Here is a 19,813-nt window from a genome sequence, read left to right as displayed (position 1 = left end):
TATTATTATTATTATTATTATTATTATTATTTCTGTGTTGTCTCTCCCCATAACTAACACCTCTTTGTTGCTTGGCCTTGCTCTCCCACCTGTTCCCATAAGAATAGTTTCACTAAACCTTTTTCTCTGGATATTACATAACTTTGATCTCAGAGAAAGATAAACTGAAGCCCACAACTTGAAGCAGAGATTGCTAATTACCTAAAGCCATTTTTGTGAGATGAAATTCTTTCATTCATTTTATGATGTATGCATAGATTTGAGAGCCACACAGTGGAGCAGGCACACAACAACAACAATACATAAGTTTAGCTACCACCTTTGTGATTACATTTAGTTCCAATTGTTATGGTTAAAAGAGAGTCCAGAGATTAATTTAGGTTATTTTGTGAGCTAGAATATCTAAAAGAAATCTATCCATGCATGTTCATACTTAAAAAGCAAGAGAATACCTTGGATTTTCTGACTATATTGTTTTGTACCTTCAAGTTGTTTCCAGTTTATGGTGACTCTGTTATGGGGTTTTCTTGACAAGATTATTTTCAGAAAGGGTTTGTCTTTGCCTTTCTTTGAGGCTGAGAGAGTGTGACTTGCCGAAGGTCACCCACTGGATTTCTGTGGCCGAACAAAGATTTGAACCCTTGTCTCCAGAGCCATAATCGAACACTCAAATTACCACCACTGTTTAGTGAGGCATAATTAATATCTGTTGAGTAAACCTTAATAAGCACTGTTAGTTTGAATTTAAGAATTGAATTGAGGGTTTTTCTTAGATAAGATGAAGATTTATCTAATCTAGCATTCATTATAAGAATTCCAGCCACTGATCCATGATCCACATACAGTCTGATGTAGGCAACATCTGGATGTTGCTTATGAATAGAATAGATTAGGCATGTATTGACAACAGCACTAGTAATAAACTAAAACTAAATTCATATTTCTCTTTTCCTGGCAACAATTTGAAATTCTTTTATAACATCAGATTCTTTTATGTCAGGAATTGGAAACCAGTGGCCCTCCAGATGTTGTCAAGTCTCCATCAGTCCTTACTCTTGGCTGCCCTGGCCAGGGCTGATGGGGGTTGCACTTAGACATCACCTGGAGGGCCGGAAGTTGCCTGCCTATGCACATTGCAGACCATTAGCAATGGAAGCCTTGCTTATAAGCCACCTTACCAGTAATGGAAGTTATTAAAAGTAAATGTATGTTTTTTAAAAAAATAATTTCCACTTGGAGCCCCATAATGTTATTATTCTGTATAGCTGCAGCTCATTGTTTACCAATGTTATTAATAGAGATCCTTTTTGAAATTATTAGGTGACCTTGGAGATCATGTTGTCATAATAAACACAAGACATATTGCTTTTTCTGGCAACAAATGGGAGCAGAAGGTGTATTCATCACATACTGGGTAAGTTTTCCATGATCTTCAGAACAAAAAATACTAAACATTAGTGTTGTTCTCACAACATGCAAGTGTTTGTAGATATCTGTTCAGCTTGTTCTCATTTCAATATATTTCTGTGTTCATGTTGATGATGATTTTCAAAGGCCTAAATGGTTTGGGACCTCAGTATTTGAGGGGGTGCCTTTCCCTATCTGTACTTGCTTTATTATCAAGATTTACCAGGCCCTCTATGTGCCACTGTGAGGAGATGTACATCATGTGGAGGCAAGAGTAGAGAATTTTCTTAGTGGTGGTGTCCCTTGGAGGCCCAACTGGCACAGATTTTGGCCTGATTTCAATACCAAATGAAAATCTGGCTGTTTCACATTTAAAGGTTGTGCACCAACTGCTCCCATTCCTTGCCTTAAAGGTACATGCCTTAATTACATCCTGTAAAGACCAGACTACAGTCCTGTTGAAACAACTTCACCAGTTGCCAGTTTGTTTCTGAGCATAATTCAAAGTGCTGATAATAACTTATAAGCATTATAAATAACCTATGATTTAAGCGTAGGCTCTCTGGCAGACTGTATTGTCCTGTATGAGCTGGTCCAGTCTTTGAAATCAGCAGGAGAGGCCTTCCCAGTCCCATCATCACTGAAGGCACAATTGGTGAGGAAATGAGAGACTGCCTTCTTGATGTCTGCTCCTAAACTCTGGAACTCCTTTCCCAGGAAGGCCAAATTGGACCCCTCTTTGTCCTTCCATCACCAGGCTCAAACCATTTTATTCAGACAGGCTTTTTAAAAAAGTTTTTAAAGAATGAGCATGGGGATTCTGTGTTGTTTGAACTGAATTGTTTTAAAGAGCTTTTTATCTTTTTAGTCGCATTTTATTCTTTTAACTTGAAGATAAATTGTTTTAATACTGTAAATAGATTAATTTAATGTTCACTTGTGAATGTTTTTGTCATTTTGTTTTGTAGATATCCTGGTGGTTTCAAACAAGTGACAGCAGCTCAGTTGCATCAGAGAGATCCAACAGCAGTAAGTCAGCATCTTTCTCTGCTTTTTGTCCATACTGTATGTCTGTATGACTTCTTGACTTTTCTTGTGAGTTGTCCTGCCTATAATCCTTAATGACCCTCTAGTATAGGCAGAGTGTTTCACTATCTCAGCATGTGCTGTCATCTCAAAGATATACAAATTTACAGTGCTATATAAATAAAGTATAATAATAATAATAATAATACAATCTCGGAGTGATTTTTTAATTCTTTCTTCATCACTTGCCTCCCACACCAAGCAACTGCCAGGTTCTACCACTGACATTATTTCCATATAATCATTAAATTTACTATGAAGAGTATTCCTACACTATTAAGTAGCTTGGGGTGGGGTGGGGTCATGACTTGGGGTGGGGTGAGGTCATATTATTAGCTATGAATTAAAACTGATTGCCAACTATATCACTAAGCAATATCCAGTTATTCCTATCACTGCAAAAATGACCCTTGTTATCTTAACCTCTGCCTTCTCTCTCTTCCTCATGCACTACTTACTGTCTTTCCCCATTTTCTCTGTCAGTTAAAAATGTTGCATCTCTCTTTCCTGACTATGATTGCAGCAGCCCTTTCTGTTTGTCGCATTGGTTCCATGTTATGCTTTTCATCAGTTTCACTGTTCTAGTCCTCATTTACACTGTCCATCTGTGTACCAGACCATCTCACCTTTCTGATCTCCTTCTCACACACTTTTGTGTTCTCCCTGTTGTTAAAGTTCAGTGACTGTCACAGTTTCATCTCTTCATCCAGTTTTTGTGCCTTGTACCATATACTATTCTGTATTCTCAAACTGCTACCCCCCCCCTTTTTAATTAAATTAATCAAACTGCTTCCCCTCCTTTTATAATCCACATCTTTATCAAAACATTCTAAGCTGCCTGTATTCTGGTTGACATATTCCTCCCATGCTATATGATCCCTCATATATTCAAGGATCCTCAAATATTAACTTAGCATATTAAGCAGAACTACTTGAAGTGACTATCAACAGTCACAGATAGAGAACTTGGGAAGAGAGAGACTGAAATACCAAGGACTTGCACTGTTTCTCCCTCTGACACAATTGGACAGGAGCCAGAGTCTGGGGCCTTGCTCTAGCATACACTTCTATCCATCCCTTTCCTGGTATACTGCTGCCTGCTTCCTGGCTCAGTAGACTAGACACACAATCATGCCATTGCATGCAGACCTGTAAAAGAACAATACCTGCTTTAGCTTTGCACTAAGTAATATTTTGATTTGTGGCAGACTTATCAAAAAGTTTGGATATTGCAAGTCGGACATGTGACACAAGCCTTCTGTCCAGGGATTAGGATGCATTTTACATTAAGTGTGTCATTGATACTAGTCCATATGTCTTCTAAACAAGGGTGCAGATCTGCTTATTTCACCTTCTTAATTTTGAACAAATTGGAGTATTATTTACATTGTATGCCAGCAGTGAAGAAACTGTAGCACATGTGCCTCATGTAGTCCTCCAGGGATTTTTTTTTTAAACTCCCCTCCAACACCTGGAATCTCACACAACTTTAAATGTGGGAAGTGGCAAAAAAATGCCACTTCAAGCAATGCCAGTTAGCTAAAATACAACCCTGCCCAAAAAGCAAAATAAACTTTAAAAAAAATCCAAAAATACCCAGGCGTGGAAACCAGATGTTATTTTCCATTTTCTTTTTGGACATTTTTTAAATTGATTTTTGGAGCAGTGTAGCTTGCCAAAGAGGCAACAATTGGTTCCTGTCTCTTTGGCAGTTACCCAATAGCAGGGGCAGGCAAGCTTTTTGAGCCAGGATTGCTGTCCCTCAGACAACTGGGGGGGCCGAAGCCAAAAATTAAATAATTAAATAATTTTTAAATAAATAAACCGGGACAAATGTAGGACAAAATTTTCAAATGGAGGGCACTTTTTTTGAAAAAAATGGAGGACACACAAAAAAATTGCTGATTTTTTAAAAAATGTTAATATAAATGCATGTTTTGGAGGTTTCTATAGACAATTGCCCCCCTTGCCCGCCGCTTGCCCCCCTTGCCTGCCGCTTGCCCCCCCTTGCCCGCCTCCTCCTGATAGGCCAAAGGCCCCATGCCCTCACGCGAGAGGCCAAAGGCTCCGGCGGCAATCGGCAGCAGGACCGGGTGGGGGCCGGTCCCAAGGCCTTGCCGGGCCGCATCCGGCCCGCGGGCCGCAGGTTGCCTACTCCTGCCCAATAGCAATAGCAAGTACATTTCTATACCGCTTATCAGTACACTTAAGCACTACCTAAGCGGTTTACAAAGTGTAAGCTAATTGCTGCCAACAAGCTAGGTACTCATTTTAGCCACCTCAGAAGGATGCAAGCCTGAGTCGAGCTTGAGCCCCCTTGGCTAGGATTGAACTTGCAACCTTATGGTTTGTGAGTGAGTAGCTGGAGTACAGGCATTTAACCACTGCGCCACCAGCCTAACCAGTGTTAGGCTATTTTTTTTAATCATCGTTAGATAATACATAGGCCAGTATCCTTTTGGGGATTTACATTTTCGTAAGTGGACTTAGCTTACAGGAATTAGAATTGGACAGTTCCATAATGCTCATATCCAGTAAAGGACTGCTGTTAAGTTACTACATAGAAGAGCCAGCAAAGTGGCCATTGTGCATTTGTCCCATCGTGCATCTGGACATCAGCTAAGGAATGCCGATTTGCATTGGTGGAGCCTGATGTTCATCAGGAGCCTCCTTCTGCTGGAATCTCATTACACATTTCACAATTCATTATCAGAGTACAGTATCTTAGTGTCTATTACATAGCTGTGTATATGTAAAGTCAAGTCATAGACTGTGATAGAGGAATCTGGTCATAGTTTTTATTATCATCAAAATGTGCTATATAAAACAGTGCATGACAACCTTAGTTAGTCAGACCATTAAACTAATTGCAAGAAACTTAGTATTTACTGTATTGTGACTAGTCCTATTTAAATCTTAAAAATATCTAATAAAAACTTTTTTAAATTGTTTTTCCTCGACCACCTTTGGAGCCATGTACTACATGTGGTTGGCTATGTGATATGCTACTGGTTATAGTGTCTTGCCTGTTGTTGTTTAAAGGAGCACCATAATACTGAATACAGTTCAGTGACATTATGCAGATACATCCTGTGCTAACAGGTTAAATTTAAGATTTCCTCTTTTTTTGAAACTAAATTAGGCCCACATGATAAGGTGGTATTCATTTTTCTTGCATAAACTGGCCACTGAACACTGGAGGGCAGCATAACCCAACATGCTTCAGTTTTAAGACACTAAATACTTCATGGTGATGGCCAAGCTCTCATAAGATGTGAATTGTATTCAGTGTTATGATGATGCTTTAAACAACAACAGACAAAACTAATGGAAACATAGTCCATAATAGAATGCAACAAGCTGGAGCAGTTAACTGGAGCAACTAAATATTTGTTTTAACGAAGTACTAGAAATGCTGGCAGGTCATGGCTAAAACACAAGGAACAAAATTAGTCTTTTTTTTAATCTGTTTACTATATATATTCATGTATAAGTCTAGAAATTTTAGTCAAAAAATTGACCTTAAAAACCTGAGTCGATTTATCCACAGGTCAATGTAAACACTGTACTTTAACTCTTATAAAAAATGAATCATCCCCTGGTGAAAAGCAAGAGTATAATCTGTCTTGCAAGTACTGACTCCCTCTCTATTCTGTCATCCATCCTGCCTTTAGTATAAGCACAAACAGTTAGGTCTGCTGAAATTTTGTTAAGTTCTTTGGCATTGTTTTCCTTTGCTTTTCTCCTGAAAACTTTGCTTTATTACATGCCCCAAAATTTTCTCCCTTGACTTATCCATGAGTCATATAGTACATTTATATAAACATGTCTTTATTCCATATAAAGTCTTGAATCTGATATTGATGTTTGGGGTGTTCTTGGATTTTTCAGTACTACAGTATGTGTGGAGCCAGCATGGTGTAGTGGTTTGGAGAACAGGGTTCAATTTCTGCTCAGCTGTGAAAACCACTGGGTGTCCTTTGGCAAGTCACATGTGCTCAGCCTCAGGAGAAGGCAAAGGCAAACCTTCTCTGGACAAATTTTGTCAAGAAAATTCCAAGATAGGGTTTCCTTAGGTTCACCGTAAGCCAGAAATGACTTGAAGGCATACAACACATGTTTAGCTGTCTTTTTACCTCTAACAAACCATTCTGTCTTGCCATCCTTCAAACACGTACATATTTCATTGTCAATAAAATTATCAAATATGATATCCTTGTCCTGCCCTCTATCCAGAGTAAGCATTGAAGTTATAAGAGATTGACTTCCAGTTCCCCCCATCTTCATCACCAGTTTCTACTGCCAAACCCCATTTTTGAAAGCAAACCAGTGTCAAGTATATCTAAATAAATATTTTGCTGTATAAGTTTTAGCATAATGTATAACCTAAATGACTGGGTTGTAAAACTGTTTGCCAGTGTAGAGGATTGGGATTTAGAATCATAGAATCATAGAGTTGGAAGAGACCGCAAGGGCCATCCGGTCCTAGTCTCTGGATTTAAGCACATCCTTAAGATATTGTTGACAAGAAACATGGTATGCCCAGCACATTAGCAAAGCAAATCCTTGGGTGGGAAGAAACCAGGGCTGAGGAACAGGAAGTAGGGACAAAACCAACTGAGACGTCTGGGAAAGAAAAATAAAACAGGAGGATGGAAGCACCAGAAGTTTAAAAGAAAGAGATAGGGATAAATGATACGAGGGCTAGAATGGTAGTCAGCTGTGTCATATAAGAAGTTTTATGTGGGGGGGGGGGGAATTCAAGGAAAGATCTCAGGATTTTTATTTACTCTGAAAGACATGGGATACTCAAAAAAACTGATTTTGGATTCAGATGATCAATGAACTCTACATTCATATATATTACATTAACATATTTTACTCTCACTTGTCATTCTTTTGTAAATATTGCATATATTGTATTGCAGATATTTAAAAACATGCTGTAGGGAAATATAAACTCCGTTTTATACATGACAATTTCAGTTAGTTGATGTTTGAGATACTGTCTATGCAACTCTATACCCTAGAAATAAAATGGTTTTGTGGATGAAATCCAGGAGTTAAAACTACGGTCTCTCAGACTTAGCATGCAAGTAAATTTAGCTCAAGCAGTATAGGTTTTACAAGCGGGAAACCAGGCTAATCCTCTCTCGTTTCTACCACTGCCTCTTTCCTTGTAACTCTATATATTTTAAGCAGAAATTCTGCATGATTCCTGTGATATAATCCCTACTGTCTGAGAGGTTTTTTAATATATATATATATTTTCTTTTAGAATTAACCAGCTCTTTTCTACTTCTTCCCCTCTGACTCTGTACCCTGAATCTGTGTCTGTCTTTTAATTCACTCAGAGCTTGTCCTAAAAAATCAATAGGCAGTGTTTTTCTGTTATTAAGAAACAGAATGAAAGAAGTGTTTGCGTAAGCAAATTAAATATATATTAATTAGTCATGTCGACCCTGGTTTGAGTGTTGGACTGTGACTTTGGAGATGAGGGTTCGCATCCCCACTTGGCCATGAAACTCACTGGCTCAGAGGTGGTTTGCCTTGCCTTGTGAGGCTGAGAGAGTGTCACTTGCCCAGGGTGAACCAGTGCGTTTCCATGGTTGAGCAGGCATTCAAATCCTGGTCTCCATCATCATAGTCCAGTGATCAAACCACACTACACCATGCTGGCTGTCTTCACCATATTGTCTATTCTTCTCTAAAACATGATGAGACAGAGCTTTGTGCCCATATGTTTTCTTCCTCATCCTCTGGTCCTACATAGAAGTGAATGCCTAAAAAGAAGAAGATTGCTGAATTTGAATGCAGGGTTTTCTAAGCTGAATCTCCTATGAATGCTGGAACTCCTAAGTAATGTTGTTGTAATTCAGGAACTGATTAGAAAGTTATAGGTAATTGTGCATCTTCAAACTTTTTTTAAAATCTGCTTTTAGGAAAAGGTGGTGAAAAGCAGCAGAAGGACTCAGCCCTTTCCCTACTTTCCACTGTCTTGCTATGAATTCCACTTGTCTGCATCTTTTCTCTTCACTTACAACAGCTTTATCTACTGGGTTTGATGAATGCATTTTAACCTGCCTCTAAAGATCTTCTACTATTCTAATAACTTACCACTTGCAAAATGGCTGCCTGGGCATGAAATGACATTACACAGCAGCAATAGATTCTGACTGTGATGTTTTATATTGTGATCATAAAGTTTTTTTGACAGTAGGATATAATGCTGAGTCTTGAAATTTATTAGATTTATTAAATTAAATACTTTGACTCGACATGAGGAGACATTTAGTCATAGTTCAAAATGAATCCTTATCTTTATTTGTAACTAACTCCTTCACTTTTCTGCTCTCCCCCCTCCTCAGGAAACTCAAGGGTAAGAGCAATAGCTGCAGTTAAAAGCTTTTTAATCTTGCTAAATGTGCAGCACAACAGCCAAACCCATAGGAAACTTGTTCACATAATTGGATTCCACTGTGGACCAGTCATAATATACTGTAATTACCAGGCATTAGCTTATAGTGATATGTAAACACCTGTATAATGCTTTCAAGAGTTCAAAGTGTGTCACATATATTCCCTAGCTAGTATTCTTACAAACTAGCAAGTTGCAGGCCATATGTAGCCCTCCCTCCAGCTGTTACCAGCTTCCTGCTGCCATCATGAAAAATATTATCTTGCAGAAGAGAAAGGGATGCTGGCCTTACCAACGTGTAAGATTCTGTATGGCAGGAGGGTACTTTTGTCACTTTCCTGCATCATAGAGAGCCACTATCATCAATTTCAGTGGCCAATGCCAGTTTTCAGTGTTGGTACTATCCCAGTAAATTGAGGTCCAGTGTGGTTCCCTACTCACAGTAAGATCATAGAATCACAGGATTGGAAGAGACCACAAAGGTCATCCAGTCCACCCCCCTGCCCTGCAGGAATACACAATCAAAGCATCCCAACAGATGGTCATCCAGCCTCTGTTTAAAAACCTCCAAAGAAGTAGATGTGTTCCACTGTTGAATAGCTCTTACTGTCAGGAAATTCTTCCTAATGTTGAGGTGGAATCTCTTTACCTGTAGTTTGACCCCATTGGTCCAGGTCCTATTCTCTGGAGCTGCAGTAAACAAATTGGCTCCATCTTCAGTATAACATCCCTTCCAATATTTAAACAGGGCTATTTTATCACCTCTTATCCTTTTCTTTTCCAGACTAAACATACCTAGCTCCCTAAGTTGCCCCTACAGTAAAGTATTATAACTCGTTGTAGATATTGGGAACTGAGGGTGTGGAAAGCTAGATAGGAACCAGTGGTTTCCTAATTCATACCTTTGGTCTTCGAACTGCTTATACCAGCTCTTACTGGAAATCTGCAGTGTTTCTGTTCATTGTAAGGTTCTTCACACTTTAAAAAATCATTTTATCTAGATCCTGATGGTAATGCTGAACAAACTTGGACTGAGTCTTCTCTTCTTTTTCCCAGAGACCATGAAATATTCCTTCTAAAGGGCAAGATATTTCTGCCTTTGCGTGTGTGTGTGTGCGCGCCTGCTCTGAAATCATATAGTGGTACTGATTTTTGAGCTAGATTTTCTCTTAACTCTTTCATTTTACCAGTGTCATCTTAAATAATGACAGGTCATCCAAATTTGCCTTGGAAAACTCAACAAGCTGCTTTACTGACTTTCCAAATATGGGATATATATATAGGTGTCTTTATATATTGGCACATTGAAACTCTGCTCTCTCTCTCTCTCTTTCTGTATGTGTGTGTGTGTGTATCTTTTCTCTTAATTTGCTGTCTTTTTGGCAGCTTTTATTAGTTCCTTCCTCGTGAGCTTGTCCAACTGTTTCAAGAACTGATTAATGTTAGCGTATTGCATTTTTGGCTGTTGAATTTGCACATTACTGCACGTTTTAAGAGAGGGATAGGCAACTGGCAAACTGAATACTCAGCATGCTGTCCAGGATTTTCTCATCTGAGCCCCTCTAGAACAGCCTCCCATTTCAAGGAAACGGACTTCCTCATCCCCTCTATCCTCCTCAGTTGCTAATTCCTGCATTCAAGCCAGGAAACAAATAGATACAAGTGAGAAATTGAGATAGTTCTTTGTTTCCAAAATTTTCATTTAAAATGTCAAGAAACTCCTCAGTTCAGGGGTTTGAAGCACTGTTTCATTACTTTGGCCATGTAGAGTTGATTGCTGAATAAATAGAGAATTGATTCAGGCAGTTCCGCATACTATGCTTTTTGGGATTGAGAGCAACTCTTGCTTTTCCTTTGCCTGGCTTCAGTGTCCAAGAAACATTCTTGGATCACTTCGGGTTCTCTTTTTCTGGAAAGGGGGTGCATTGTAGCTCTGTAGTTGAACACATGTCTTCCATACACTATCTAGTATTTCCTGGTAAAGTGGGAGTTGGGAAAATGTGGCCCTCCAGATGGTGAGTTACTGCTTCTGTCATCCTTCACTTTTGCCTGGTGGGAACTGGTGTCCTGCCCTTTCTCCTAGTGAATCCATGAAATCTCTTCTGTGGGTCTACAGTTTCAAACTACACCTAGAGATACTGATATTTGTTTTTCTATTTTTCCTTTTCTCTCTCTCTCTCTCTCTCTCTCTCTCTTTACTCCCTTCAGCACCCATAAATAATATTGTATTTCTAGGAGATGTAAATGAACTCACAGCGTTGTACAGTGTACCTGCATCATATGCAACTGCACAACGAAAATGGCAATGCGCAATTTGCCTTACATGGGAGGAGGTCCAGAACGGATCCCCCGCATAAGGCAAGGGACCAGTGTATTTATAATGGCTCCCCCAGATTGCCCAGTAGTTGCAGTAAATGTTGAGGCTTTCATTGATTTCACAGCTTGTAGTATAGATAGGCAAGTTGAGTATCTCTTATCCAAAATGCCTCAGACCAGAAATGTTTTGGATTTCAGATGTATTTATTTTTTGGAATATTTGCATATATATAATGAGATCTCTTGGAGATGGTACCTAAGTCTAACCATGAAATTCATTTATGCTTCATGTACACCTTATATGCATAGCATGAAGGCAATTTTATACAGTGTTCCCTCCAGATTTGCTGAGGTTGGAGACACAGGACCACCAAAGAAGTGAGAAAACTGCAAATAAAAAAATATTACTTTTTTTACCTGAGAGAACACCTCTCCAGGAATCTCTAGGGCCTCTAGCATAACTCTCTGTCCAACATCGGCCAAAAACTGACCATAGAATAATGTTGGAGGACCTACACATGCCTAGAGGTGTCTTCTGTTGTAATCTCTAGATCCTCCAGCTCAACTCTATGGTAAATTTTCACCAGAATCTCTCTGGAGGATTTAGGGATTCCTAGAGAGAACATATTAATCAAATCTGTAAATAATCAAAACCGCAAAGGTCAAAGCTGCAAATGTGGAGGGTCAACTATACAATATTTCAAATAATTTTGTACATGAAACAAAGTTAGTTTACACTGAACTGAAATTTGTACTTGAAACAAAGTTTTTATACATCAAAAGCACGGGTGTCATTATACAGTGTGCCCGCATCATACACAACTTTCAGTATACGCTCCGTAAGGAGCTTTGCCACACCCCGGAAGCAATAATGGGTCGCGTGCCACTGCCACTAGCACCAGCCCCAATAGTTTAAATGGGGCTCGAGCATACGTGGAATTTCCTTTATGTGGGGGGAGGGGTCGGAAACGGATCCCCCGCATAAGGGAAGGGACCACTGTATCAGCTACCCATGAAAAAAGTTTTGGATTTTGGTGCATTTCAGTTTTCACATAAGGGATTCTCAACCTGTACCAGTTTTTAGCCCTGGTTTCATAGTTCAGGTATGCTATGTTGGCAATCTAGAAATAGCTCAGCGTCCAAGAGTATTTCAGTATGAGCTTTCATTCTGATAATGAGGGCCAAATACATGACTTATCATCTCATATATAAATAGTTCACCATAAAATTATTTATATCTTGGAGGCAGAACATTTTTCATTTCTGGAAGGGGAGGCTCCATTTTTTTTTCAATTGAAAACCAAATACATTTGGGGAGAAAAGTATTTAGAAGAATGTATCTTACTTACATCACTAAATAATTATCAAGGATGGACTAAGGAGTTCTTAGTGGATAGAAAGTACTAGTCAAAATCAGCTGTTCAGTCTCAGAATGAAAAACATGTTTTATCACTGAACTATGATCTTTCACTGACATGGACTCAGGTCCCAATAATTGATTTCCCTCACTGTTAAACAAAGTGCAGCCTTCAGGATTCAATGGCAGAACATCATTAAATGTCAATTCCTGAGAGCAACAGAACAGAACTATGGCTTTCATATGCCATTTTTGGCTTCCCAGAGCTATCTACATAGAAAATAATCAAAGCATTAGAAAGGGAGCCAAGAAGCCATTTTGTTACAAACCCTTTCCATGTTTTTCATACAAATGATCCTAGGGTCATACCAGGTTTATTTCTATCATACAAATGATCCCCGACAAATTCAGAAAGGGCTGACAAAGGTGTCTTTCTGAAGAGTTTCTACTATTCATTTTAGATCACGGTGGACAGAGGAGTTCATCTACAGGTGAATTATAGTAGATCATTGAAGGTTTTTGACTCCCAATCAAAACAAATTTCTGGGTTAAGCATGTGCTCAAACATTTTGTTCCTCAGTTCTACATCCCCATCCTGAGCCACTGTTGTATACCTGGTTCTTTCTCGTAGACCTTATGATGCTAGTGGGGAAAAAAGCAGATCCTGCAAACTTCAAGTCTGGTTACTTCTGATACAGACAGCATAGAATCAGGCTGACCATTGGCCTGGTTCAGTACATTCACCTGGTTTGTTACCAGCCAGCATGTGTGATACTGCACTTTAACCTACATGTTATACTACACACACTTATACACACACACACACAGCCCACACTGTGGGCTTATAACAAAAGAAATTTTGACTGGACTGTCCTGTTTCTAGTGGTGCTACTATCTACTGACTTGTGTAAGTCACATCTCTATTTCTGACATCTTATATCAGACATGTATTTATTTATTTATTTTTCAGATTGTAAAACTGGCTATTTATGGAATGCTTCCCAAAAACCTTCACCGAAGGACCATGATGCAAAGACTACATCTTTTTGCTGATGATGTAAGTTAGTAGTTGGGATTGTACTGTTTCTTGTGAACTAATCTCAAATGTACCTATGTATATTTCATGCTCTTTCCCCAAGCCTGTTCATGCCTTCGTCACTTAGTTCGCATTACCCCAGCCTTTTCCACATCTGGGCACTCCAAATGAGTTGGACTACAAGTCCTGTTATCCCCACACAGTGTGGGCATAGCTGGAGGATGTTCTTCTTGCCTATGAAATCACAAGCGCCAATAGTTTTTGGCCTTTAAGATGTCACTGGCTATTTTGAAAAATCTGTTTTGCTAAGATAGGCATATATGGTTAGAGTTGTAATGGAAATTAATATTTTGTTTCACTTTTTCCTGTTTCCTTTATTTTGATGAATTACAACCAAAACATTATTTACTTGCCTGTCTGCAAAATGAAGGGATAGTTCCACTGGTTTCAGGATTACATACATAAGTTTAAATCCAGTTGCTGTTTTGAGCTAAACACGCTAAATCAGTGGAATATGTTTGTTAAAAGGATAGAGTGATGAATAAAAAGAGCTGGGGGGGGGGAAACAATTGTTTATTCTCCATGGCTTCAGAATTTCTGAAAATGCTAATTTGCTACTGTGTAACAATTCTGTCAAAATATAATCAATGCCTATGAGAACTAATGTGAAGACTGGTGGCCATCTTTGATTACTTTCTCAGGTTATCCCTGAAGAAATACGTAAGAATCTTGTAGAGGAGCTTCCACAGCCTCGTAGGGTGCCCAAGAGGTTAGATGAATTCACACAGGAGGAAATTGATGCTTTCCCAAGGCTTTGGACTCCGTAAGTATCTAAAAACCTTTAAAAAGGGATGTTTATAATTACTTTTGTGATAGATTAGCTTTTAAAGAATGTATAGTTGCCCCTCCATTTGCTCAGACTCCGTTTGTGCACCCGCAGCCGTGCACCCCATTCAAGCCTATGGGGCTTGAATATGTGCAAAATTCTGTTTTTGCGGAGGTGTCCGGAATGGATCCCCTGCGAAAACGGAGGGATGGCTGTATTAGTCTTCAAGTGGCTAAAAATGTTCTAAAAATGCTGGTGAGGCAAACTATTTCCTTGGAGGCAGATAAGCTATGTAGGTATGTTTTTTTCATATAGGGAAGAATTTTATGCATTGATTTTGTTGTTCTTCCTTTGCTTTTATTTTTTGAAGGAAATTGGGAATTCTGATAATAGGAAAATATTTGAAAAGAGAGATTACCTCATATCTGTCCTTAAAATACTCATATAAACCAAATTGCATATCTTGTAAAAGGTAGTATCCTGCTTTCATACAGAAAATTGTTGGTTAAAAACCTGTGACAACAGTTCACCAGGGTTACAAAACAAGAGTATCTCTGTTGCCCTTTGACAGGCTGTTTATCTTGTATCTATTCATATCTTATTACAGGATGCAAAATAATTGCATCCGGCAATTACTGAACACAGTGGAAGACCTCAATATTTCAGCAGTCTGATCTCCTAGATCAGACAGATACAGTGCTAGAGCCAGCCAGCTCCCTGTTGGCTCAATTTATTTAAATCCATTCCTTTTGCAAGCAGTACTTTCCAGTCTGCTAACCTTGAGCCAGTGGAAAATTCCAGGACAGTCCAGATGTCTAACCCTTTTTCTCTTGTCACTCAAGTGCTTTATATTTCATATTATTAGCTGATATAGCATTCTGGCTAAGACTGTAAACTGAGACATCTCCTGCTCTTTCTACAGCTACCGGGCCTTAGGCAACTTTGTCTTCTCTTGGACTCACCCACAGCCAACAGTTCAGATAATAGTGGTATAGAACTACCTTATAAGGAAGACACATATGAAGTGCTTTGAACAGTGAAATATATATATTATATATGTGTTCAAAGGTTTAGGAGTGTAAATAAAATAATGCCAAACATAATGTTGCCTAAGATTTGCATAACGTTGCCTACTGTAAGTTTATTTAGTTCATTTACCCACATTTCACAATCCAAATACTTTGGTGAAGACTGCGGTTGCTGAGCCATTAAATTAGGGAATCTACTATCATTGATGCCTAAATTGTTATTGTCTTCACCTGTCACTTCCTGCCCATTGTGTGGTTGCTTCTTTTCTTCTTTTTCCTTCTCGGCTGACTAAAATATATATTTTCCTAGATAGGAGCCCAAGGAAAATGGAAAACAAATTGGGGGCAAGATTAGTCCCAGGGTACAGAAGTTACTTATGTCCTATCAAGGACTGCTTTGATGTTTGAGTAGTAAAGACCCCTTGACTTAGAATCATAGAGTTGGAAGAGGCTGCATAGGCCATTGAATCTAACACCCCACACTGTCAAGAAGTTCCTTCTGCTGTTCAGTTAGAATCTACCCTTCTGTAACTTAAAACCGGTCTTACCGTCTGGGGTACCATAGAACAAACCTACACCTTCCTCTCTGTGACAGCACTTTAGATATTTATAGAGTATAGTCATGTCGTCCCACCAGGCTGAGCATGTTCATCTACCTCAATATTTCCTTTCATGTTTTGTTTTCCATGCCTCTTATCATCCTTGTTCCCCTTCTATGAACCCACTACAACTTGTCTATATTCATTTATATTCTTAAAATGAGGTGCCGAGAACTGAACACAGTACTCCAGATGTAGCCTGACCAGTGCAGGATATAGTGGAACTACAGTCATCCCTCCATATTTGCGGCTTTGATATTTGCGGATTTGATTATTCACGGATTTCATTAATATGTTCTCTCTAGGACTGTCTAGGTCCTCCAGTGCAACTCTGTGGTCAACTTTAACTAAAAGTTGCACTGAAAGACCATTTGTAGCTACTCCAGTGCCATTCTATGGTCAGTGTATGTTGGACATTGACCACAGAGTTGCACTGAAGGACCTAGAGATTCCGAGAGAGGTGTCCTCTCAGGTAAAAACAGTGTTTTTGTTATTTGCGGTTTTTCCATATTTACGGGGGTCTTGTTCCCCTAACCCTAGCAAATAAGGAGGGACAACTGTATTACTTACCTTGATCTGGAAACATTGGTTCTGTTAATAGAGGCTACAATATTATTTGCCTTCTTTGCTGTAGTATCCTGTTGGGTCATGATCAACAATAATCCCAAGGTTCTGTTCACTACTGTTAAGCCAAATATCCTCCAACCTATACCTGTGCATTAACAAAATAGTTTGAGCTTGGACAAGATAATTTTTGGAGGGCTGCCCTTGGCCATGCTGGCTGGTGGATACTGGGAGTACAATCCTAAAAGTAATTTCCCCCAACTCTTTAGATTGCTTACTAACTATATGTTGGGGTTACGTCGTTTCTGCAATCCATATCCCATACAATGAAACTACTCTTCTTTTCTTTAGTAAAGTACACTCAGTCGTCTAGTTCAGAAATGAAAGTTATCAGGCTGTTAACCACAGCTGCCTTGATTTACCTTGAGAACTTTTCTCTCCTCTAAATCTTTAAGAATCTAACTTAACCTGAAGGAAGGAGGGAGGGGTGAAAGATCAGAAAGTTTTTCATTGTGCTGAGAAAGGAGGGAAACACTTGACCCCTAATTGTATAAGAACAGTGAAGCAATTGCATATAAAATAATCTGATGCTGAGATGCAGCAAAAATCAGTGGAGAATTGTGAGTGTGTGAGGAGAGAGCCTTAGTTAACAACACAGCTAATCAGCCTAGTTTAGGATGTGTCTTAAAATGCTAGCAAAATTAATGCTAATACTTCCTCCTAAAATGAATTCCAGTAGCAATTTTCATTAAATCTTACTAATTTTAAACTTCTGTACAGTAGTTTTATCTTGTGATGTTGGAGTCTGTTATCACCACAACTAAGAGGGTTACAGGAAGCCAGCTGTTTAGCACAGAGAAATGTCATGTGGTGTGAAGCATGAAAATGGTACTTAATGGTACAGCTTATAATTAGTAAAATGTGCATGAAAACTGCCTGTCTTCAGTTGTGAATATTAGGCACCGTTTCAAGTGGAAAATTATAGACCCCTTCATTCCAGCTGTCTGAGAAAGAGCAAGAATGAAAATGACTTGCCTGAGGGTATTCATATCCTTCTAAAAATACTTGCTTGGGAGTGCCCTGCATATCAGTTCTATTCTATTCATTCAGAGAAAGTATGATTGTATACTGCCTTCCAACTTCTCTGCACCCAATGTTCTATCAAAATATTAGTGTTTTATTACTTAGAGTGACAGCACAACTTCTTAAGCAAATACAGGTGGTAGCTGTGTTGTAGCATAATGTATCTGTGAATTAAGAAGTTGTGGTTCAGATTTCACCTCAGTCATGAACTTGTTAGGTGGTGTTAGACAAGCTGCCATTCTCTCCACCTCAGCCTGATATTTGCAATAACATTTGCCTACATCTTCACCAGGCTAATTGCTGAGGGAAAAAGTGTATTCGAAAAACATCACAATAATGGATAAAAAAAATTTTTTTTCCTTAAACTCATGAGAAATAGGAAATTAAGTACAATATCCAATGTTTGCCAGGACATATGCACAAACAAACAAAAGAGTTGAGCAAAAATACATCGGGGGGGGGGGAGCAAAATGAGGCTAAACATTCAACAATCTTGGCACAACAGGGAGGGCCCTTTCATATGCTACTGCCAGCCAGACTTTAGAACAGTACATCTCAAGCTATTTGATATGGTGGACCAGTAGGTTTTCTTTCCCATTGTGCCAGGGACCAGCACTGTATTTGTGGCCATTAACTGGAATTTTTTCTTTCCTGTGAACTTACCACGGACCCAGCACCACCACTTACAGACCCAACACCACTTATGGGCCACCACTTTGAATAGCACTGCTTTAGATGATGACAGGACATGGGACATAATTTTCCTAGGTAATCTAAAAAAAAGTAGGCAAGGGGCATCCTTGGTGACACCATTATAATATAATGCCAAGGGACAGTCTTTGAACCAAAAAGAATATATCTCCCAAGACTGAGGTGACCTACAGCCATTGGGTAAAAAAGATAATATTGTTGTCTGTTGGCTGCTGCAAGGTTTTCTGTCTTGCTTTGAGAAGTGTCTCCTGACTTCACGAGATATGTTCTTCATAAATGGGAATACTTTTCGTTAAGCTGGGTAAAATTTAATTCAGCTTCAGAATGTTTGGTCTCCATGGCAGATGTGCTACTATCTTCTTGCAAGTGTGACAAATTATCAGCCCTCCTAACTTCAAAATTAGGAAGATAGGCAAAGGTCAACCTGAAAACTGTGTGGCAACCCCATCCTCTGTAGATCTCCTGTTGGTAGGAAAGCTAAGGCTTGTTTGATATCTGTGTTGCCATTGTGTCCAGAGAATGCAGCACCATACCAGGCAAGCCCCCTGCCACCCTTTTCTAGTTCCTTTATTTGTGGCATCCTTGTTTCCTTTTCAGTGGAGGAACCCTGGATTGTCTCTATAAACAGCAGATAAAATAGGCAAGTTCTCCACTTCAGCCACCCATAATAAATAGAAACAGGGAACAACATTTTCAGCCACTGCTCAAGGATATTATTCAGTTTCTCTACCAAATATTGTCCAAATTGGGCACACTGCTCTTTTTTCTCCCAAACATGAGGCTGGGTATGAGAAGACTTGCATGGCTGATAGTGGATGAATCTGTTTACTGAACAAGGAGCAAGATGGAGGAATCTGGCAGCACATTTTTAGCAAGACCAGTCAAAAATTGCATGCCCTTGAATACTGAGAAGATTGCAGAACCTCTCCCCAACCCTAATAGCACCTAAGATTGACATTTCTAGTTATTATTTTAAAAATCACTTTAAAAAATCAGAACGAAGCAGCAGTTCTCCATTTTTAGCCAGAAATAAAATATGACCAGGATATGTTTGAAAGGGGTGGAGAGCTGCTAAAATGATGTTTAGAGCCATATAATCTCCCCTTGCCCATTCTAAGCATCCTGTTGACACTAAAACCTGTTTAAATGTTTCACCATCCCATATTATGCTTTCTGGTCTGTTTTGAATCTTTCCTCTTTCATCATGAATGCAGGTATAGGTCAGACAGCTATTTGACTTCACCATGCAATCATTACCAGCAGGGGGTGAATGAACACATTTTAATTTGTGTCTGATCTGAACTTGAGCAGTAATTTTTTTTTATCATGTCAGCGGAAACTGAATGGAACATATGTATTATCTGAAAGGAAATTCTGAGCTA

The 19,813-nt window shown here is 39.1% G+C and overlaps 2 protein-coding genes across 3 annotated transcripts in view; one reads left to right on the top strand and one right to left on the bottom strand.

Annotated features, from left to right (window-relative positions):
- The window catches only part of DEPTOR (DEP domain containing MTOR interacting protein), a 741,617-nt gene that overhangs the window by 408,356 nt on the left and 313,448 nt on the right, over positions 1–19,813 (bottom strand). The window lies entirely within an intron of this gene.
- Positions 1–19,813, top strand: part of MRPL13 (mitochondrial ribosomal protein L13) — a 434,401-nt gene that overhangs the window by 406,656 nt on the left and 7,932 nt on the right. Inside the window, exons 3-6 of the mRNA XM_042462241.1 lie at positions 1,321–1,414; positions 2,376–2,436; positions 13,555–13,641; positions 14,322–14,443. Of these exons, the coding sequence (XP_042318175.1) occupies positions 1,321–1,414; positions 2,376–2,436; positions 13,555–13,641; positions 14,322–14,443 (364 nt within the window). The remainder of the gene's footprint in view (positions 1–1,320; positions 1,415–2,375; positions 2,437–13,554; positions 13,642–14,321; positions 14,444–19,813) is intronic.

This window comes from Sceloporus undulatus, chromosome 4 (genome assembly GCF_019175285.1).
Source record: "Sceloporus undulatus isolate JIND9_A2432 ecotype Alabama chromosome 4, SceUnd_v1.1, whole genome shotgun sequence".
In the NCBI taxonomy this organism is placed as follows: domain Eukaryota; kingdom Metazoa; phylum Chordata; class Lepidosauria; order Squamata; family Phrynosomatidae; genus Sceloporus; species Sceloporus undulatus.
This window is presented reverse-complemented; position numbering and strand designations above follow the sequence as displayed.